The 22,683-nt window shown below is 40.6% G+C and overlaps 3 protein-coding genes across 11 annotated transcripts in view; 2 read left to right on the forward strand and 1 right to left on the reverse strand.

Annotated features, from left to right (window-relative positions):
• The window catches only part of by (focal adhesion protein tensin), a 120,990-nt gene extending 107,697 nt beyond the window's left edge, over nt 1–13,293 (forward strand). For all 9 annotated transcript variants that reach the window (XM_074085690.1, XM_074085691.1, XM_074085693.1 and 6 more), the window contains 11 exons: nt 1,099–1,711; nt 5,211–5,501; nt 5,616–5,744; nt 5,836–5,962; nt 7,304–7,446; nt 8,101–8,273; nt 8,898–9,147; nt 9,879–10,035; nt 10,435–10,607; nt 11,001–11,115; nt 11,787–13,293. In XM_074085690.1, the coding sequence (XP_073941791.1) occupies nt 1,099–1,711; nt 5,211–5,501; nt 5,616–5,744; nt 5,836–5,962; nt 7,304–7,446; nt 8,101–8,273; nt 8,898–9,147; nt 9,879–10,035; nt 10,435–10,607; nt 11,001–11,115; nt 11,787–11,825 (2,210 nt within the window). In that variant the 3' untranslated portion in view covers nt 11,826–13,293. The remainder of the gene's footprint in view (nt 1–1,098; nt 1,712–5,210; nt 5,502–5,615; nt 5,745–5,835; nt 5,963–7,303; nt 7,447–8,100; nt 8,274–8,897; nt 9,148–9,878; nt 10,036–10,434; nt 10,608–11,000; nt 11,116–11,786) is intronic.
• A 102-nt stretch (nt 13,294–13,395) lies between these two features.
• On the reverse strand, nt 13,396–16,356 carry Dsk (Drosulfakinin). The gene is made up of 3 exons (XM_074085700.1): nt 16,295–16,356; nt 13,958–14,091; nt 13,396–13,636 (listed from the first exon to the last, which is right to left on the reverse strand). The coding sequence occupies exons 2-3, from the start codon at nt 14,071–14,073 to the stop codon at nt 13,534–13,536; spliced, it is 219 nt and encodes a 72-aa protein (XP_073941801.1). The 5' UTR covers nt 14,074–14,091; nt 16,295–16,356; the 3' UTR covers nt 13,396–13,533.
• A 406-nt stretch (nt 16,357–16,762) lies between these two features.
• LOC141426217 (uncharacterized) lies at nt 16,763–20,464 on the forward strand. The gene is made up of 5 exons (XM_074085068.1): nt 16,763–16,859; nt 16,973–17,179; nt 18,160–18,332; nt 19,677–19,843; nt 20,154–20,464. The coding sequence occupies exons 1-5, from the start codon at nt 16,782–16,784 to the stop codon at nt 20,462–20,464; spliced, it is 936 nt and encodes a 311-aa protein (XP_073941169.1). The 5' UTR covers nt 16,763–16,781.
• Nucleotides 20,465–22,683: the final 2,219 nt, after the last annotated feature.

Raw genomic sequence — 22,683 nt, forward strand, 5'->3', positions numbered from 1 at the left:
AACGGGAATCGAACCCATACGGCATCCCTCTGTGCGGTGCATTTGTAGTAGGTAACTACTTACTACTGCGCTACTCAATGAACTGAACGAATAATGAAATCGAAATCGTTTATTGCATGACCACAGGTATATAATGTAATGATGTAATGTAATAAATACCAACGAGTCTAATCAAAGCCTTAGAAGAAATTTCATTATAATGTTACTTTGAATTGAGCCAGTATACATCGGGATGAGGCTCCAGCTAAGCAAGCCATTCGTTTATTGGAGCGAGTCGGATCCAATTTAGAAGCTCTATTAATTAAACCGAAGCTAAAGAGTTTGGCCTGAGACTATAATCACCGAAAGGCTATTTCAAAAGCAGAATAATGAGTTCGTATATTGAAACATACCTACCTATACCTATCATGGGACAATTGACACCAATTTACCTATGCTATGACATTTTAGATATTACAACTTTCGTTCTGAAGTTTATTCTAATAATTTATACATTAATGGATAAAGAATAGTACGTTTTAATATAAATCTAGATGTAGATATGTACTTGTTATCAACACCTTTTACTAAGACTTTTTTGAAATCATTAAAGACAAAAAATGTTTCAAAACTATTCAATGGCTGGGGCAGGCATGTGCACTGGTTTTGGGTCCGTCCATCCAATGGATCTGAATTTATGACGCGTGCCCCGAATGCACATACTGTGGCATGTATAATATAACTAATATAGGTAACTATTACAAAATAAACTTGCCTCATTGTTAATTACTATACGACATTAATATAGAAAATTAGTGTGTGTGTAGGTGTATGCTTTCTGGCGAATACCATTGTTTATTTTTTACTAGCTGTTGCCCGTGATTTCGTCGCATAAAACTCGTTAATTACTATCTCGCGGGAACTATATGCACTTTTCCGGGACAAAAATTATCTGTATACTAATTTAATGTAAATCCGTTCGGGCGTTATTGTGTGATTGAGTAACAAACATCTTCACAAACTTTCACATTTATAATATTCGTAGGATCATGTTTACATCAGTCACTCCTGCGACACGCTTTATTTAAGTAAACACCCGTGTGCTTTCTCTTGGTTTAGGTGAGAACAACGGCAGTGGTGAGGGTTCCGGGTCCGGCGGCGAAGCCGGGGAGGGGGCTGAAGCGGCGCACACTTTCGGTCCCCTCGACGGGTCCATCTACGCGACAGTGGTGCGCGCGGGCGGCGGGCCCGCGTCCTTGCTCAGCGCGTCTATGGACTCAGGCATCTCCTCGGCGGGGCGCCGCGCCGCGCCCAGCCCGCCCGACGAGCTCGACGCGCTCCTCGGGGACATGCTGCGCACCGTCAGCGCGCTGCCCGACGCGCCCGGCGCGCCGGCCGCCGCCGCGCAATCGAGCGCCGACCGCGCGCCCGACATACCGTATCACGCGCGCGCCGACTCCGCGCCCTTCACCTACGGAGCTCCAGGCCTGCGCCCCGGTATGCTGCGCGCCCCCAACCGCCTCGCCAGCCCTGAGCTGGTGCGCCGCGCCCTCGGCGGCGGCCGCTCCTACAAACCTATCGAGGATGACGACGACGAACGCATCGCCACCCCTGAACCGCTCTCGCCTCGTACGCCACTATCTCCGCGAACCCTCCGGAAACTCACTCACGAGGATGTTACTACGACCACAACGCCAGTGCCACCGCCGGCTTCTCCTCTACGTAATGGAAGGTGAGTAGATAACTTCGAAAGTCTATTATTTTGACTAGATTGAATATTTTGATTAGGTATATATGATTTAATACTATACATTCCGTCTTATACGCATAAATAAAGTATTAGTACGCATAAATAAACCGACCGGTTCACTTTAAGTATCAATTCATGCTAACAAGAGTGGAACAAAATAATTCTGAATATGATCGTGAAAATGGCATTTATAAACTGTAGTCTTATATGTTCTCTTTAATCTACGCGATGTGGATATAGGTAAAACGCTGCTTTATAAATAATTCAAAACTAATAGCGCATCGTTAATAAATCTTTGTGCAGGCATAACATTGGTTCATTCCTTTTGTTTCAAAGGCAAATTTCAGATTAATTATACCTGTTCAAATAACGAAACTGTATAAAAAGTATAAACTTGTTTAAGTTAAAATAAAAAAGGGATCTGGCAGCAAATGTAAACATGTGTTCCTGTGCTGTAGGCGTCGGAGGCCACTCGCGGCCGCCTACTGCGCCCGCTCTACTCTGCCTTCTGTTTACTCTCATAACCTCACTATTTATACTTTATTTTTAGCCAATACGCAGTTTATAAGCTAAATAATCGAAGCATACCTTAAAACCAAGATCAAAGCTGATTCAATTACCTATTTCTCATACGATTTCTGTTGACATTTTCTAAAACGAGAAGGATCAAAAATTATTGTTACAAAGTAAGTTAAGACCTTCAATGGTTAGTAGGTATTGTGTATAGGATAGTCTCTTAACTTATTCAACTTTGCTCTACTCGACCCACTTCACTGTCAATGAAGAAGGGTAATAAAGTGTACCATGACCAATCTGGGCCATTACACCATACCACAAACTCATTTTATACTTTGGTGTGTGTAATTTGGTACATTTTATGGGGCTGTCGGCTCTAAGGCCATTAATTGGGGTAGATTAGATGTATATACCCAATAGCGCACTTACGGGCTATTTACCAAGCAATTTAATTGTCTATTAGAACAGGCGTAAAGAATTACCTAAAAGTGGAGTTAAAAAATAATTTGATCCCGTTGATCACTTATTGATAGATGGTGCGTGGGATCCCAAGACTCTGTGGGTGTTAATTGAATAACGTACAATGATCACAACAAAAACGGACTATGCCATGTAGTGTTTAGTAATGATTTGTGGTCGTCTCTAACGATAATAAAAATACATCCAATTACAATTGGGTTTTATAACACTAAGACTTCGTGTGTAGGTAGGTAGTCAGCAAAAAAAAAACAGTCTAAATGTTGTGCGTATTATTTTTCTTCTGTTAAGCCACGTACCTGAATAAAATTTATTTGAAGTACTAACTAGACATATACAGATCGTAGATAATGGCCAATCATCAAGTGTGTCAACAGTAACAAGGAGCAAATTACTGTTATTAGCACGTCGAGCGCGCGTGTGGCGTATAGAATAAGCCTTTCATTGTGTGCATGCTCGTATTGCATAAAAGCTGTTCTGTGATCTCTCTTACGTTACTTTATCATTTCATTTGGCATTCCTGTTTCAACATTAACCGGCATTCATGTGGCGTTATTTACTACATCAACGATAATAATGATAAAGGCATTTCTAAAAATTAGCAATGTATCCAAAGCTACGAGCTTATACATACAATGTCATAATGATATGAATGATTGTCATTGTCGCATAAGGTACAAACAATGCCACGCCATGCCGTCTATCGGACATGACAGACAACAAGATAAATAAGTGAGCATAATAGCGATATCTATCTTGTCAATCACAGCAACGTCGTTACAATGCATTGCAGTCAATCAAATCAATTATAGGACAGGAGCACTTAAATGTTCCGCAGTAGTATGCTATGGATATAGCCATACACGTGAGATAATGAGGCTATGATAGTTACTATAAAGATCCTGTGCAAAAGTAGGTGTCAACTAACCGCAACCGACTTTTCTAACGGTTGTTCTTATCACTTGAAACTTGAGCGAGCGAATGCCTACTTACCGGTCTGTATTTATTACAATGAGTGCAGGTTTTAGGGTTCCGTAATCCTACCGTGCTATTGTTTATGCCGAAAAAACAGGCAGCGTTTCCTCTTTGAGTAGATAAGTACATAATTAATTAAGCAATCCATTGAGAAAAATAGCTGCCGGCCCTTTGGTCTCCATCTGTGTTGACCAGGCACTTTAGAAAATCTTTTATAAAATTCAATTATAAATTAAATCAATCGTGAAGGAAATCAAGTTATAAATTAATTCAAGCGTGATTGTCAATAACTAGATATATTTCCAGTGCATCTTTTTCGCTCTCGGCAATTAACTTACCTACGTGAAAAAATTGAACAAGTGGTACAGTTTAAGAAGTACCTTTCCGTTGACTTGCCACAACGTAAGATTACTCGTCCATGATCGTGTCTCTATTTTTTTATAACCGGAAGTAGGAACATGAATGAAGTTAAGTGGCGGGTGTGGGCCGAGAGCGCGCAAACGCACTCGTTCCGCGCCATTACGCCGCGGCGGCTCCGGCTCCGACAATCTGCTTATTGCGAATTATTTATATGGCGCCTGCTGACTGATCACTTCTATACTCTCCTCATGAACACAATTCGCAGAAAGTCTACTAGCGGACAATTTATTAATCAATATATCTACGGGGCTTTAAGAGCTTTCGTAAGTCCCACGCATATGGCCACTGATTGCAGTAACATTTAAATAACATCTTAATTATTTCAACTTACCTACCGACATTGCTTAACATAATGCACCGAGGCAGTTAGTTACCATACATGTATCGGCTTATGAGAGTCGCGTCGGAAGGCGACGTCGGCTTTTAGAAATTGATTTGGAGCGATGGCGTGTGATTGCGTCGCCGGCCGCCGCCATCGCGACCCGAGCAAGTTGCTATTTCGAGATAAACGTCGCCATAAACGGGCGCCAGCACCCGCCGGTATCGGTGCCCCCATACATAGGCCTACCTGCGTTGAAATAAGTGCCGTTTGTTAACTGATCTGCACTGTTCCTGTTATACGTAAGGTATATTTACCCTCGTACAATTATGACCAGAGCAGTAATACGTGGTTAGGTATTATTTGTTGCTTACATCAAACATTTATTAAGCACGCCAATTATATTCTATTAATTAGCTATGTATGAGATATAACTCTATAACAATAATCTAGGTAACTAGTCGTCTAATTTATGTTCAGTGATGTGGGATACCCTTCCGCCCACTACATACATACACAGCAAATATACGTATTTGTCTTAACCTTATATGAACCGAAGTCATCGTCAAAATCCTACGCAGAAAAAAAATACAAAATGTTGTTTAGCGTCAGCTGGATAAACACGAGCTAACACATACACTTACATGTAACTAAGTAAGCAACTTAGGCCTTAGGATACTTCATGTGTACGCCGATTAAGATTTACATACAGTGAAAAACACGGAAATGACTAATACACGGTTACTAATGACATGTAAACCGTATGGTTTCCAGATGGTTGAATGGTGACACAGAGTGGCTCGAGCGGCCTCCGAGCAGCGCTCGCAAAACGGTCGAAGAAAATGGGACATGGCGGTCTGCGAGCACTTTGGGTTGGCAGGAGAGCAGCCGGGCGCGGGAGCCGCGGCGCTCGGAGAGTGCCCTCGAGAGCAGCACGGGGCTCACGTGGCTGCAACGGCAGCAGCAGAAGCTGCGCGAGAAGAGAGAAGCGCGGGAAAGGGTCGCGCGGCTGCCGCTCGAATGGGAAGCGCCTTCCCGACACGTACGCCGGTCGGCTAGCCATCGGTAAACTTTAACTTTACTTCTTGAAAATCTAGAAATACGAGTATTTTCGGTCTTAGTAATTAGACTATTATTATAGATATCCGAATACAGATATAGAATTTTAATTAATTACAGAGTGGATGGCTACACCAGCGATACGACAGCATTCGCAGATGACGACGATGACTTTAGCGTTCCGTTGCACGTTAACACTTTACGAACTCCACTAAGAACTGATAGTATCAGTCCGCAAGCACCTGACAGGTCAATTAATTTTCAGTACCTAGTTAAACTTAAATCTATTGACACAAAATATTGTAGTTTGGTATAAACTGCTCTTAATATATAATTTTAGGACCTCGTCTAGGAAATTCATGTATGAAAAGACGATGTTGCGCGAATGGAGCGGGAGCAACACTCCAACGTCCACCACGGCGCCTGGTCTACTGTCACTTGCGGAGCCCGGCAGCAACGAGACAATTGTAAGTTTGCATCTTAACATTTTCTCCACATTCGAAAACTTAGTTTTTCTACTCGCGTAGTACAATGTCAATGTGCTATCTCATGAACATATTCCATCTCTTCCTTAACCTAAGTAAAGAAAGAGATGGAATATGTTCGTGACGTAATAAAGATCAAATTTCTTGTTTCAAACGGATGTTCGGCGTTCAACCTCCAGTGTTGTATATGTCAGCTCCTTCGTCACGACGTGCATCTAGATGGCCATGCCGAAACTTGAAAAAAAAAGTGTCATTGACGTAACTCAATTATCTTCGACTCCGTGGCTAATCGAAAAATTAAAAAAAATACTTTCCACCCTAGAGATGAATACGCAATTTTCCACCCGGCTAACTACCCATGAAAATTAAACTTTCCTCACAGTCGACATGAAAAGTAGATTGTCTAATTCGAGTGGAATTACCTATTTCCCCTCGAACTATTGGCGCTCTCACTTCGTTCAAGCGCCGCAAATATCTTGGGTGAAATGGGTCACTTTCCACCCTTGGCTATCAATCTACTATTTTCGCACTGCAAATGGCGGGAATAAAAAAACTAACCATTCTATTTTATTTACTTAATTATCGACTTTCTTTCTTATTTTTTTTATATGCTTAAAAAGTATTTAAAAAAATATTAATTAAAAAGTTACTTTGTCTCACGAAGTGAGCAAAATGCGATTTTGCTCACTGATTTCTCATAGCAGAACGTGCCTGTTTGAGGTGCTGAGGTGAGAAGTAATGTAATTCAACTTCATAATCAGCCATTGAGACACTCACGCGTATCTCAATCTCGGCTTCGCCTCATGTCATAAACTCGCACTCGTGTCAATGGCCCTTATTATGATACAGTTGCATCAATAACTATTATGCAACAGTTGTACCTGAGAATGGATCTGGGAACTTTTTCGAATGCAGCTGAAAAAATTAATGTTGAAATATTAAAATTTAATAATAACTATAAAATTCATTTCTTGTCCGTTATGTAAGTATTCATTATTCAATAATTGTTTATGTAAACATATTTTAATTAATCTTTAAAGTTGATTTAACAATGATTTTAAGTAAATAAAATAGAGTGGTTGAAGTTTTTTTTTGTTTTAAATCCCGCCATTTGCAGTGCGAAAAAGAACATTGTGAAACGTTTCACAATGAAATTGTCAAAGTTGCGATCACACAATGCACCTCATTGGATTACCGATAGCGGTATCGTTAGCAGCACATTGTAGTACGGGAGTAGAAAAAATATTATTAGAAGAGCTACGTATTTTTATTATTGGTTAATAGTGTCAAATAGCATATTAGCAGTAATGGTTATGGCATCAGATCCGGGAGCGCACGGAGAGCTGGTCGCGGTCGGAGTCCCGCGCGGGCACGCCGGCCTTCCCCACGCACCCGCGCACGCCGTACCCGCCCACGCCCACGCCCTCGCTCAGTGCGCGCCCGCCGCGCTCGCCGCCCGTCACCAGGTCAGCACGACCAGTGCCCATTTTCACGAAGCTACAAGTTACAATTTACAAGCGGTAGTCTTTGTTTAACAGTATGCGTTGAAAAGAGATTACAGCTTGTAAATTGTAACTTGTAGCTTCGTGAAATGGGGCCCTGCCTGCTTACTTTACTACTAATAGTAGTACTACTAGTACTTGGAAGGAAAATGCGGCACCCCTGCGTACCCCTTTGTTCGTAATGCGAACTAATAAGAATTTTACTCCCAGTAGGTCGTATAAGTAGCGCAAAAAAATCCCTGTAGTCTGTGGCTACTGCGGCGGATGCAAACTAGTGGAAATGTGTTTACAGTGTGGACTGCTCGGAATAGTGCATTCTATCGCATTCCGCGTACCCCCACTGTCAGGCGTAAATCGGATTGTAGGTAGAGTTTTAAATGTACTCTTGCGATATATCGATGAATTATGCTCGTAAGTGGAGCGTAAGCTTTTGTTATTTGATATTTTTGACTGGATAACCTACTGGCCCCGAGTTCGATCCCCCCAGTCGGGGTAGACATTTGTGTGAAAAATGTATTTAGTCAATTTTAGTCTCAATTGTCCCTTGAAATTTATTTGCTGATTTTGAGAACTATATGCTCATTTTCGCCAACTAACCGTGATATGTGTGCGTAACAGGAAAGAGCGCGAAGGCAGCCCCGAGTCGGAGTACCGCGCGTACAACGGCAGCTGCGGGTCGCGGCGCTCCAGCGCGGGCGGCTCCGAGCCGCAGCCCGTGGCGCCCGACCGCGAGCGGTTCGCGCGCGACACCAGCCACTACTGGTACAAGCCCAACATCTCGCGCGACGACGGTGACTCACATTGCTATAACCAGTTTACTATCATTTCAGAAATAAACCCTTTATTATCTGTTGGTATAATCTTATCTTGCATAAACTTTTGAAATCCATACATACATATGTTACATGTATAATGTTTGACAAATTGTTTCTTTACTTTTGTAGGTACGAGTAAATATGTGATAAAAAGCTTCCAACTATACGTACCAACCTAATCAAATTTAAAGTAACTCCCGCGATTAGGTTTTTAGTAGAACATTTCGATTTTAATCCAGAAGGATTAACAGATAATAATGGGTAGTCTAAATGAAGTGTTTGTGCTGACGCGGTGGTATAATGGTGTAAGTTTTTTTTTTGCTGCGTGTTATCTGATTTTAATACGCAGATTTCATAATCTTACAAGAGCAACAAATGAGAAAATTAGCATCCTAATGATACTTAATTCATTTGGATGTCAGTCTCTCAGTAACATTTAATCTAAGCTTACACCACTCACACATTCCCTCATGTTTTCATTAAAGTACTCATAATAGTGATGATATTTAAGGCAATTCTACAATAAGTACTTAATCCGTAGAGGAAGGCCTATCGGCTGGTACTCGTATGGTGTGTTGATATCGTGTTGTGGTATTGCAGCAATATCAGCGCTGCAGCAGCTGGAGGAGGGGTCGTTCATAGTGCGCGACTCGAACTCGTTCCCGGGCGCGTTCGGGCTGGCGGTGCGCGCGGCGGGCGGCGTGCGGCACTTCCTGGTGGAGCCGACGGCGCGCGGCGTGCGCCTGCGCGGCTGCCCCGACGAGCCCGTCTTCGGCTCGCTCTCCGCGCTCGTCTACCAGCACACCGTCACGCCGCTCGCGCTGCCCGTGCCGCTGCGGCTGCCCGACAGGTGATATATCTACACCACAGATTAAATACCTACTCGTACATAATAGCAAAATATTCGGGACAAATTTGATATGCACTTAATTCGCGTTGAATGGAGGCTGCGGATCGGCAAGCGCAGCTTCTACCGACGTGATGGACGGATGACTTGGTTAAAACCGCGGGGTCACGGTGGATGCAAGCCGCTTCCAACCGAGGTCTACCGTAACTGGTAGTCTGAAGGAGGAGGCCTGTGTCCAACAGTGGACGTCCTACGGTTGATATGATGATGATGAAATTCGTCTTATAGTCAGCTTACCTCTGATGGTGTTAGTAGCGCCCTAGAGTGTACAAATATGAAAATTGTAAATCTGTCATTTTCCTACAGTAATGTCTAAGTGTCATTACTTTCGTTCAATCCATTCGTGCTTGTGAATCGACCTGTTGGTACTCCTTAATAACCCAGTTGAGCGATTTGGGGGTGCAAAGAGCGTCTAGCGAAATTTTCCCGCAACTGCGATAGACACACTCAGTGAGTGCGTTGAGCTTGATGCTCATGTAGCATTAAACTAAAGCCCCGTATTCATGGTCAAAAATCGTTGAGCAACATTGTTCAATCAACGTGTTGCTGACTTTTCGCTCACCAAGCGGCAACATGGCAACATGACTCAACAATTCAGCAACACGTTTATTGAACTATGTTGCTCAAACAAACGTTTACCATGAATACGAGGCTTAACGTTACGCGGTTGTCAGGGACCCTTGGGCGGGCGGCACGGCGAGCGCGGCGGCGCGCGCTCTGCTGGCCACGGGCGCCGCGTGCCACGTGCTGCTGCTGGGCTCCGAGAACACCGAGGCGCTCACAGGGCCCGCCGCCGTCAAACGGGCCGTCTCCACCATTATACAGAAGAAGGTATGCTGCCCTGTCCACTTGTCATAACTTAACTTAACTAGAACTTTTATTACAAGCTTTAAATCTTTACTATACCTACCTAATTTTATTTTAGCTAACTGTATGTTGGCAACGCAAACTAAAGTGTCGAATCTATGGTCCCGCTCTTTCTCTTCTTTTTGCACTTATGCGAGCGCGGCACTTCACACTTTCCCGGGATCAAATGTAGCCTATGTGAATCCGTTTATTCACACTCGACACTCGTTATAGTGTCGGTATTTTTCTAGAAGTAGAATTTTCGAAACCGGTTCTGTAATTTTAGACATTATCCTTACATATCAAAAAACAAACAAATGAACGAACAAACAGCCATGTTAGAGAGGGTACTTTCAGTAATGGTGTGTGTGTTTGCGTGCGCAGGCGCAGCCAGTGATGGTCCACTTCAAGGTGTTCGGCGGCGGCATCACGCTGACGGATGCGGCGCGCAAGCTGTTCTTCCGGCGACACTACGCAGCCGCCGCCGTCTCCTACGCCGGCCTCGACCCCGATGAGCGCCGCTTCGCGCACGTCGATGGGGGAACCAAGCACGACAGGTAATTACAACGCTGAATTACGACAAAAGCAGCAACTGTTATTTTTTGACACGCAATGTCAGCTCGCCGTGAACACGATGCCTCGGCGTACAAACCATGCGCGACGAGCATGCGCAAATGTACACAGTAAGAAATGGGTAGGTAATCTCGAATCCAAGAATCACTTCTTATATAACTCTATTACACGGATTCCAGCTCCGATATTGGAACTGACTCTACCTACTCCTTTATTGAATCCGGTTCTTTCGAGCGACCATTAATTTCTCTGTAGCGAAGGCTAACAGAGAATGGTGAACTAGGTGATAAAATCGATGATAACATGCGGTTTTATGATGAATTGATATTTTACTGTAACGTTTAAAATTATGCGTGTGTGTGTTTGTGTGTGCGCAGGCGCATCTTTGCGTTCGTGGCGCGCGCGGCGACGGGCGCCGACAACCAGTGCCACGTGTTCGCCGAGCTCGAGCCTGACCAACCCGCCACCGCCATCGTCAACTTCGTCAACAAGGTATCTATAGCTTCTTATAGCTTCTCTATCTATCAAATAAACGTTAAAAAAAATGTTGGTTAAGTTAGTGAAATAACCTAACCATAAAACTTTCATTTTTAATACAAGATTTTTTTGCTGACTGTACTTTTTGTTGACTGTACTTGCATTGTCACCAAAACTACATTTGCATACCAAATTTCAAGTCGATGCTATTAACCGTTGAAGAGTTCCGTTCTGCGGAGACGATCCTGGCTGGACTACCTGGATGTCACTACTAGATTATTGTATTGTCGCGTGATTTACATTAGTATGCCAAATTTCAAGTCAATCCGACTACGTTGGAAGTTGGTCCAATTTAACTTGCAAGGTTTGACTACAGACAGACAGACAGACAGACAACAGAACAGGTGAAACTAAATAAAAGCTTGTAAAAACCTCCTCCATATAAAGGCAGGAAGGAAGGAGGAGAAACATACTAGGTTTTTAGTAACAATAATCTTAAGTTTCAAAGTCTTCAATTTACTTAAATTATACTACGAGCTGAATTATTAAATGAATTTTGGATAATATATCTACGTATCTGTACGGTAGAGCTATTTCTACCGTACCTACAGTTGTATTGATTTTTGTATAGGTAAAGACTGAGATCTAAACTTTTTTATTAATTGATACTTGTCTTGTTGTTACAGGCTTTGCTCGGAAGCTCGCAGAAAAAGGACATTATCTAGATGGCAGCTGCTATAGAAGTGATAGTTCTGTTTTTATCAATCAAATACTCATGAAATGTGTCAAACACTAACAGCGTTGCAAATTAACGCATGATCGGATATAACGTGTACAGAAAATGAATGTTTTCTAATACTTTCGACGAATTGTACTCTACGTACATGCATATAACAAATTGAACTTGGTTACTATGAAATTAACTGTCATTTAAGTACACGGAAATGGTTTATTTCAAAGATTTTATTTTTAATACGCTTCGTATTTACCAAGTACAATTAACCAACCTTTTCGTTAGTCTAAGCTAAATTAATATAAATATTATATTAATACAGTAGCATAGGGAAGGAACTAACTAGTCTCATACATATATTAATTTAATTTAAGGTAGTGATATCATGCGTGCCTATAAATAATGTTAAAAACGTTTACATTGTCAGAGTTTAAGTTATCATGGTTGGTATGTTAACGAGAGTCTGTGTATGTTAACTAGACGACTAAGTGTGGGTAATTTTCCACCAAATTATTTTATGGATGTGGACAATTTAAGATAACCACAAATACATTATCTATTGTAAAATTGTAGCCCTTTTAAATGTTGCGCATCGGGTGGAAAATTATCTCAGAATGCAATGGTACTAAAATGGTTCAGATAGCGCAATTTATAGAAACAAAAGCTAAAAATGTTGTAACTGTAGATAGATGGAATTTTAAACTTAAAAAAGCTATTCCAACAAACATAATGCAATTAATATAAAGTTAAGTGTAACTTTAATTTAACTACCTATCAAAGTTGCTTCATACTTAATAGATTCCAGTAATCGTGCAACGAATGATATGAGTACAAGAAGTTTTAATAATACAATGATAAGTTATGTTACTGTGAATGATACTGCTGCCTACAACTTTTAAAAATTCTAGCACTTAGAAATCACAAAATGTTTTGGAAATACAATACCTGAATTTCGGGATACTAAGAAAAAGTTCGTCTGCAGGTGCAGTGTGACAAGGCCATAATATGTAACAATCATCATCAACATAGCCATCGTCAATAGCGTTAATGAAATAATCCTCCTTTTTGGGTACATCGAGTAAACTGTCCAGAAGAAAATAATTAAAACTAGTTTTTTTTTTCATAATCTCAATAATGGGCGTAAACGTAGGCCCAGGTCACGCAAGTAGTAGGTAGATTCAAGAAAGTAGCATACCTTGATACAACGATAGAAGGACTAAATAAGTAGGTACCTAGTTAATGTCATGAAAAATGTTTCATGTCTACCTGTAATCAATATTTGACGCCATAGACAAATGCCTTATGAGAGTACACCAGTGATCTATTTAAGAAACGTATTTTAATTCTCAAATGATACCCATTTCGTTAAGATATTAATGGTTAATGTAACACATTTATTGTAACAAATAACTGTTGTAAAATGTATTTATTGGTTATAATACATTATTTAAATAAAATAAGCATGTTTTATTTTTAACGTCTAAATGAAGCTATTTAATATTGGTGGTAACATTATGTTATCGAATTTTTTTTACAAGCCCATTATTTGACATGACATATCATATCAGCCATTGATATTTCATGTCTATTTTTTTTTTATTTAAAATGCTATCGTACGAATGCGTGCTTAATCAACGATTAATTAGTACTTAAATTAGCGGTCGTGTGTATTTATGTGCGACTCGTCGTGGCCGCGGCCGTCAGTCGTCGGAGCGGCCGAAGCGCAGGTGTCCGTAGTCGTCGAAGGAGTCGTCTGCGCGCGCGCGCCGCATCAGCCCGTAGTCGCGGTACAACGCCCGAGGCCTATATTTTTTACAACATTATTCAATGCATTCACATAAGCGTTCTGCTCACTTTCATCTGGTGCCTTGCACTGCGCACGCTATTATTGTCAGTCAGTGCGTTTGAAGCGATGAGCGTAGAGTAACCAAGCGATTGTTCAGAAAAATTAGTACACGATGATTGCATTAACTGAAAACGTGGGAAATAGATGAAGTCAATAGATTAAGTACTGGTTAAGTACTCATTAAAATGTTACAGTTCCGAAGAAAGTGCCAGTTAATTTGTTGCCTTTTATAGCCGTACAGTAATAGAGAAGCTGAATAAAAGTTTAAGTTGTCATACCTGAAGTCTTCCTCATCATCCGGTAGTGCCATGGCACGGCTCTTGCCCTCACAGCAAACAGTGAAGGTAGTTAACGCCACGGTTAACGCCAGCGCGATCATAGTCGCCACCCGCATCTTAGCGCTAATTGAGATCTATAAATTATAATGGACCAATATGGTTTGTATCATGGACGTCAGGCATGTACATATAGAGGGTAACATCGGAAAGCCTAACGAGTAATAGTACATTGTGCATTAAGGGGCGTAAGAAGGGGATTACTAACGAGAGTCTATTAGAAGCCTGACGCCAGAGGCGGAGGGCTTTTAATGACTCGAGTTTGTAATCCCCTTACGGCCCGTGATACGCACAATGATTTTCATCACATTGCGAGGAAAAAAATGCAAAAAATTAAAATATTTTGTGTCCAAACACTTCACAGGTGGGCAAATGAAAGGCGCTAAGAAAACAACTGAATAAAATAATGGCTCCCTGCCAATACAGGGGGCTACTACAAAATGCGAAAATCGAAGTTCGTATCGTACCATCCCTCTCACTCTCGTATTAAAACGTCAGGAAATCTGATTGTCACTTTTTTCGAGTCGTCTATCATAGATAATGCTAAGAACTGTGTTTACTTTAGAGTTCAAATGGTCTTACGGCCAGATTGTTCCAACGTGCTAGAAAAATATGTACTAAAATTATTGCAAAACAATTTGATTTAAATTTAAGATATAAAAATATCGAAGTTTCATGAAGCGTGGAAAATTTTTATGGGGTAAAATTGGTCTACATACCTACAGCTAAGCTTTAAAGATGTAAATGAAACGTAGGCTGACTTGAAACCTCTTTAGTCCGAATTGACGTACCTACTAACTTTTTAAAACTGAAGTCATAACTCCCTTGGGGAGAAAAACTATACGTAAATCCATAGTTCCCGCGGGAACAATTGAGGCCATTGTCCTTTAGTATACAGGCAAGGAATAACATCATTCACGAGCAAGTGTGATGAAAAATATAGTTATTAACATGGACACGTCCATAACAATAGCCAAGATCGTATATCCACCATTACCTTATCATATTTCGTTTTCTAGATTTTTTTACCGTACAACGGCAAAACATACTAGACACTGGCAAAATTGTCCTCCAATGAACAGAGCCATATTAAAAAAAAAAACAACAACAATACCCAATTTTAGTAGGTAAATAAATAATCAATTGGCACGTTAGGACTATTGCGAAGAAATCAAACACCTACGGTAGACAGAATAATTCCACTTTTCTATAGCATAATTCCACTTTTTTATTTTCTCATTTCTCTATTTTTGAAAAATCATGCCCTTGTACTACTGAAGGTACGATTTTTACTAATTTTTCGATTTTTAGACATTTACGCCCTTATGTTATTAGATTAGCACCCAAATTAATTTTGATAAATTTATATATTTTTCACTTCTCATGCTCTAAAAGTAGGTCAATATAGCCCTACGAAGCGGGAGTAAAGTGAGTACTTTAGTCCCTGGGGAGTAAAAGTAATTATTTTTTTTAATTTACCGAGTGACTTATATAAACTCAAACACCCAGTAATTGCTTAGTTTTTGGCATAAAATAAGATCGTGTGTGGACCATTTTCATGACGAAACTGTTACGTTCTTAGTCTCGTGATCTTAGTTCTATGCTTTTTCCGCATAGAAGGTGGCGCCATTCTATGTATTCGACTTTGTGTATGGACCATTTCGCCAATGCGATTTTGTTATATCTGTCTGGTTGGAAAAAATACTTACCGCGAAAACTTTGAAATTGTTGAAGAGCGTAAATCATAAACGATTAAAATAAATTGAGTGTTCTCGCAATCGAAGTGAAAAATAGAGTTTTCACCTCCAGACTAAAAGTCAATATAAACCCTCGGATAAATAGACACCCTCGCTAAAGCTCGGGTGGCTAACCACCTAGGGTATATATTGGCTTATTTTAGTCCCTCGATAAAATATACATTTTATTGTAAGTAGGTAGTGCAGATGCCCCGATGGGAACTCGGCACAAAAGTAAGAAAGTGTATTTGAATTGAATTTCCGGGATTATGCCAAAATCCTCCGGGAATTCTCAAAACTCCATCCTCAAAAAAGCGAGGACGTCTATGGGACTAAAATAAAATTGTTATATTTTGCAAAAAATTCCTTAGGAATTCTCGAAAATTGCCGTGATGCCAGCAGGGCAGTACCTACCTACCTAATGAAATTTCATACAATATTATTGCTGCCTAGATTTTCGAGAAGTTTTAATGCACGAACTTTCAATCGTTTTAGTGGGTAGGGGTAGACAAGTGTAGTTTAAATATAATACATTTGCACTCACCCGGTAACCAGAGACGACAGCGCCTGGACAAGTGAGGGGTTGGAGAATCAACAAGCTTTTATATACCAGCCTGCTGATAAGAAAAATAGCTCCCCCTTCTTTTTAATATTCCCCTCGCAGCGAAGCCTGCACGAGGGCCATAATCAGAACTGACACATTCCAATTATTTCGACAGCGAAGATTTAGCCTGTTATTTGTTTTTAGCGTCGATTATTGGATTTCGCTTGATTGTATTTATTGTGTAGGATGAAAACTGGACATAATAAAGAAAGCAGCCTTCCGGTAAATATTGTCGATATACATCTGACGCCTGATTTAATTTATCAGTCAAACTATTTTCATATGTGTGGCTGATTGCAGCTCTCTATGGTCTAACTTGACAAAAAAAGAAAAAAAAAACTTTTCCCGCTTTTAAATTAGGTAGAGGTTAACGAGCTCCGTGATTTATTTTTAATTAAAAGCATAAAACAATAATTTTACGTTAGCAATGGGTGTAAATACGACAGAATTCGCAACATTTGAGCAGCAATTTCTGGAACTTGTTGCAGAATTTCAATCTCTAAGCGTAAGTTTGTATTTTTTACCTCAAATATTACAATTTCAATCTTGTAAAATTTATCAACCTTTTTGCTTTACGACTGAAATTCCTTTAATTTTGGCCGGAATAATTTCAATCAGACATCAGAGAGTCATCTGCGAGATGCGGTCCGCTCAGAAAGTACGCGCGCAGAGGCGAGCGAGGCGGCGCGAGACGCGGCGGAGCGCGCGGCCGGTGAGGCACGGGACGGCGCCGCCGCCGCCACCGCGGGAGCTGCGGCCGCGGCTGCTGCGCTCGCTAAGGCTCACGAGGAACTCGCTAGTGTTAAGACACAGATAGAAATTACGGTAGGTGGGTGCATACATGATGAGGTATGTCTTATCTTCAGAGCATCATGATATATGACAATTACATGAATATTGGTACAGTCATTGACGATGACGTGAGCCGTGGTTCTTATTGCAATGTCATTAATGTCTAATTTTGACAAAATCACGAGTCTTCGTGGATGGCACTAGGAATAACTTAGTACCAATATTAATATACCTAAACGAAATTAAAAAGTTTATTTAAGTTCTCAAGTCAAGCATTAAAGGGAGAGATTGTAGGATAATGATGTCATCCATGTGGATTTCGCCAATGGCGAGTGTTTTAGTGAATTTTTATTCTACACGTAGGTTAATATTTAACATAGGTAATATACTGTCACTAAGAAACATAGATAGAGCTCTTTTGTTTGCGGTAGACAGACGACAGCATCATCTAGTCTAGTTCCTAATTCTCGTAAGTTTTGTGAATTATGTATTTTGTACATAGAAGGGGTTTTTAATGCGTCAGTTGTGTTAAAGATACCTACTTGATTATTGCATTGTCATTGCCACCCATTTTCAAGCCAAAATATCATAATAAGTAACTGACTTTAAAGATTTGATTAGGTACATTGTTTCTTTGTTAGTTCCAATTAAAGCAAGGTGTTAAAAAGGCATTGTGGACTTTAGTTTGCCGTGACAACCTACGGGACTCTATTATCTCCATATATACTGTGGTAACAATTAGAAATGCAAAATGCGTTAATATGGAATAAAACGTCACAAAACTGACATTATTTAACTTTTCCTTAACTATGCCGTTGCTATTTAGGTACATGTTTTAGTGAAAATGCCCGTTAATTGCATTGAGAATGTTGGGTGCATTTTAGCAGACAGCTTTGATATTTTTACGCAGATAAAAATATAATATGATGATGCCGGAAAATTGTGATGAGTAAATTATAAGAACGGCGATGACTCTATTCGGTTTGCACCGAAACCTTTACTTTGTGTCTTAGGAACGCCAACGTGCTCTTCTCGAGGAACGTTGCACCGAGCAGTCGCAACAACTGAGCGCCCTTGAGCGGGAGATGCAACATCTGCGTCCGTTGAACGCCGCGCACGCCGCGCTGCAACGCCAGTACAGTGAGCTGCAAGAACGAGTGCGGGCCGCCCTTGAACACGCGCGCAGGTAGAGCTCTACATACAAACGAAACTCATCCGCAGATTCAATGCTGTTTCTTCGCAAACATTATAAGGTGTCAATTATTGTCACGCACTACCAAACGTCAAACATCCAGGGTCAATAAACACTGGGATCGACCGAACGTTCCAATTCTGACGAAGCACACAAACACATTGTACCTACCTTTAATATACTAGACTCTATCTTAACTACTCTCTTCAACTTCTTGCATAGTTGCAGCATACGCTTACTATGCTTACTTGCGTAGGTACGCTTTACTTTCATACACCACACAAATAATGTACCTACTGCACCTGACAGTAAAACAGCTTAGCTAATAGAGAAAATATTCAGTCGGCATCAGATACGTATGAACTTTGGATTTATTAAAAACTGATCATGCTCGTTCATAAAAGATAGCATTACTGTAGGTAACACTTTGGTTTCTCTGTTAAGCTGATGGTGACTAAAACTCAGCTAGATTGAAGTCTATTTCTGCGAAACTACTTAAATACTAGTTATTTAAAGAAAATCCCTATTTTACTGCCAGATCATATTATACAGACATCTAGTATATCCTTGTTAGTAAAATTTTCATATGCATGCATTAAAAAACAGTCTCGCTTGGCAGTGTTGCAAAAAACGTGTTGTAGCATCTAATTCACATGGACAGCCCTGTCGCTCTCTACGAGCAAAAGCCCAGCAATTACCGGTGATGTGCCCTAATGAGGGAAATTAAAATAAGCAGACGAAATAATTTATTAGTTAAGACTATAAAGTAAAATAAAAGTTAGTAGTAAAGTAAATAGAGGATGACGTTTTCTGTTGCAAGTGTTAAATTAGCTTAGTGTGAATATAGATAGGTATTTATAGCAAAATATTTCACTGTCGTTAATAAAAAGACAAAAGGTAGTTTGTCCAGATTGGCAACTCTGTAAATAAATATGTACACAATGCAAGCGGTCAGGGTATTTCTGGGCGAAACTTTTACTTTTTTATCCTTAAACCTAACGAAACCACATATTGCCAAGTTTCTTTCACGTTCAGAATTCACTAGCAGCGTTGGAGCAGTAAGCTACTAATGTTTGCCTTCCCCTGCGAGCGGAGCGAACCCCTTACGGACTCCGCTTAACTTGAAACAGGTCGATCCGCTCGTGCTCACAGTGAAGGCGAACATTACGATAAGCCACGACTACGCGCGAAAAGCTTTCTCTGTAGCCAGGTAAATATGGGCGGCGAGGGTCTCGGCCGCACAACGTACCACTAAAAACGCTTACCGAACGAACGAGTCGTGTCCTGGTTTTTAAAATTCGGTTCGAACTAGATCTTGTCATAGTTTGTTTGGTACAGCGAAGCATCTCGGCTGGAGAGTGAAGTGCGGCGCGTGGAACGGTGCGCGAGCGGCGGCGCGGAGCTGCGTGAGCGCGCGCGCCTCGCCGCCGCCGCGCACGCGCGCGAGCGCCGCCTGGCTGCCGCCGAGCTGCAGCACACCTCGCGGGAACTACTCAGAGCCAACGGTTAGCCAAGCTTTTATCGTTATCGATGATATGTTATGTACTAAATGTTATGATATGAGATTGAAAGCTACCGTTATGACAAATTTTAACATAACGATACTTACTGTACTTTGTTTATTCTGAAATGGAAAACAAAAGAGAGATCTTGGTATTTGCGTGACGAACAAGAAGTAACAATTTCGTATTTTTATCTGTGACAAACAAATAGGGATAGAGTCGCCTGAATGGATTTTTAGTGATAGCAAATAAATGAATGAATGTAGAGTCTCAATTGGACGTTTGGGTTTATCTACAAACATAATATTTTCAGCGGAAACAACTCGTCTCAATGTTCTGGTGGCTGATCTCCAGAGTCGTTTATCAGAATTCACTCACAAAGACTCTTCGAAAGAGTCAATCGATCGGGATAAAGAAGCGTTGTGCGTCGCGCAGGCCGCGCTAGAAGCGGAGCGCGCGGGCGCAGCGCGGTTGGAGCGTGCACTTGCGGCCGCACTTGCGGACAACGCCGCGCTCGCCACCGCTCTGCACGCCAAAGACAACACATCAGAACACCCGCTGACACCGCCGGCAAAAGAAACCAAAATTAACATCTCTCCCATTGATTCCTTTCTTGCAGACTAATTAAATTGAAAGTAGTTTGTACCTACTAAATTATAAAAAGGTACAATGTAGTTTAAAATAAACCGTTTTCAATAGACCTCAGTGTAATAAATATTATCAAAGTACGCTCAAGTTTTGCTTAATACTATTTTCGTTATGCTTAAACCTAGTTTTGTGCCTAACCGGTCATGTATACTTATACCTATCATTATCATACATATACTTAAGTACTTACAAATAAAGCTTATAATAGAATAGGTAAACAAACTCATAGCACAATACAAGCAACTCAAAGTGACTGAAATTTCCTTTTCACTTCTCATGCTCATAAAATGTTACTTTAGTCTGCATATCGGGCGGGACTAATAGTACATTGTCTTAAGGGCGGTAAATAAGGAATTACGAACGAGAGTCTATTAGAAGCCCTCAGTCTGACGATGTTCATAATTCTAGTAGGTACCGCCCGTGCGACATACATTGTTTTTCATCACATTTGCGAGTAAAATTTTATATTTGTAAAATAAAAAATAGAATTGTTCCAAATATTGGCGATACCTTAGGCTGTGCTCTTGGCAACGTCGCCCTCAACCTCCCTCGGCATGCGCCGCAACGTGCGTGTGCATGTGGTGGTCCATGTAGTCCTGCAGCAAGAGCGCGCGCAGCACCATCAGTACGGTCATTGACTCATTTACCGACCTTGGGCTTCATGACAAGAAAATTAGTACGCGCAATGACTCATTTACCGACCACGGGTTTCATGACAAGCACTTTAAGGTCGAGGGTTATTTGGGGGGTTGCAACCAAGGTAGCCTGCATGTTACGACACTGTTTACGAGCAAGTGTGATGAAAAGGTCCTTTTTATTCTCTATGGATTAAAGTATTTTTTTGTAATTTACGTTGGAAACCCCTAAGCAGCCAAAACGGTGTTTGTTAATGGAGGATTTTTAGGGCGTGGAAATAACCTCAAAATGACAACTGTGCAAAAATATTAAAAAAACACGATTTAATTTCGGGAAACACAATTAATTATTACGAATATGAATCAATAGTCCAATTAGTTTTAAAACAGTTTTCAATTTTGAAACTGTTAGCTAAATATATGCAAGCATAAATAATAAAAGAATAGAAAAAACCGCGCAACCAATTTTTTTTGCTGTTTTATTTTTGAACAGATGGCCTCTCCATTAGTCGAGCGTACGTTTTTAAAAAGCAATATTGTATTTTTAACAGAACATTGTTTTTTCCTCGCATTCAAAGTGAAAAGTAGAGTGTTTAACGCGAGACTAAACAACCATAATGCCACTCGAACTATAGCTACCCTCGCTCTGCTCGGGTGGCTAAACACATCGTGTCATTACGGCTTGTTTTAGTTCCTTGTTGAACAATCTACTATTCTTCAACTTGTAGCAAAAATAAATCGTTTTTAATACTATTGCGAGTATCTAACCGTGTGGGTCATTCAACATCATGCGATACGTACGATCATGCAAAAATGTTTTGCATTTTTGACTATGAAGGTAAACACATGTTTCGATGGAATCGATAATCTGTCTGATGACATAAATATACGATCAGAACTGCTTTTTATTATGCAAATCATGTGGGAGAACCCGTCGATGCCGTGAAAAGGTATAGGTAAATATATCTTGGTCTTTTTGCACTTCCAAACTGGTTTTAAGATTTACGTATGAGATAATGCCGCTTTATTTGATCAAATGTATCACTTTGGTGTTAATACAGTGGGTTTACTTCCTCGGTCCGCAAATAAACAACAGTTACTTAGTACACATTCGCAGTAGAATAGGAGTATGAATGCGACGACCGGCCATTGAGCAGCTTTGAGGTAAAACATGTTTCTAGGAATGCGCAGCGCCCGCTCGCTCAGACGATTGTCTGCAACTGCATCCACCGAGACTGCATAATAAGTGGGACGTGCGCGTAATTAATAAAGAACCTTAACAATTAAGGAAACTTGTTTAAAATTTTTACAAAGAAGATTTATTGATTAATGCTTACCGATGCGGACTAATTATACCTATATTCATATGGTATTCTCTAAGTAAACAAAAAAATTATATAATATTTTACACTCCAGTACCTGTGTATTTTTTCAGGTTTTCAGTTTACTTACGGTTTTTTTAGCTAAACAATAAACCGTTACCTACACAAATTCTATTACATTTGTGCAACACTTGTTTTATTAGTTATGCATATCATGACGTCGAACGTGTCTTGCATA

The sequence above is a fragment of the Choristoneura fumiferana genome, chromosome 3 (assembly GCF_025370935.1).
Source record: "Choristoneura fumiferana chromosome 3, NRCan_CFum_1, whole genome shotgun sequence".
NCBI lineage: Eukaryota > Metazoa > Arthropoda > Insecta > Lepidoptera > Tortricidae > Choristoneura > Choristoneura fumiferana.

Bases quoted from the DNA above. Each gene is read 5' to 3' on its own strand.
- Dsk (XM_074085700.1), bottom strand. From the start codon at position 14,073: ATGCGGGTGGCGACTATGATCGCGCTGGCGTTAACCGTGGCGTTAACT. The intron at 13,637-13,957 runs GTATGACAACTT...TAAAAAATATAG, and splicing joins GATGATGAGGAAGACTTCAG to GCCTCGGGCGTTGTACCGCG.
- LOC141426217 (XM_074085068.1), top strand. From the start codon at position 16,782: ATGGGTGTAAATACGACAGAATTCGCAACATTTGAGCAGCAATTTCTG. The intron at 16,860-16,972 runs GTAAGTTTGTAT...AATTTCAATCAG, and splicing joins CAGAATTTCAATCTCTAAGC to ACATCAGAGAGTCATCTGCG. The intron at 19,844-20,153 runs GTTAGCCAAGCT...TAATATTTTCAG, and splicing joins GGAACTACTCAGAGCCAACG to CGGAAACAACTCGTCTCAAT.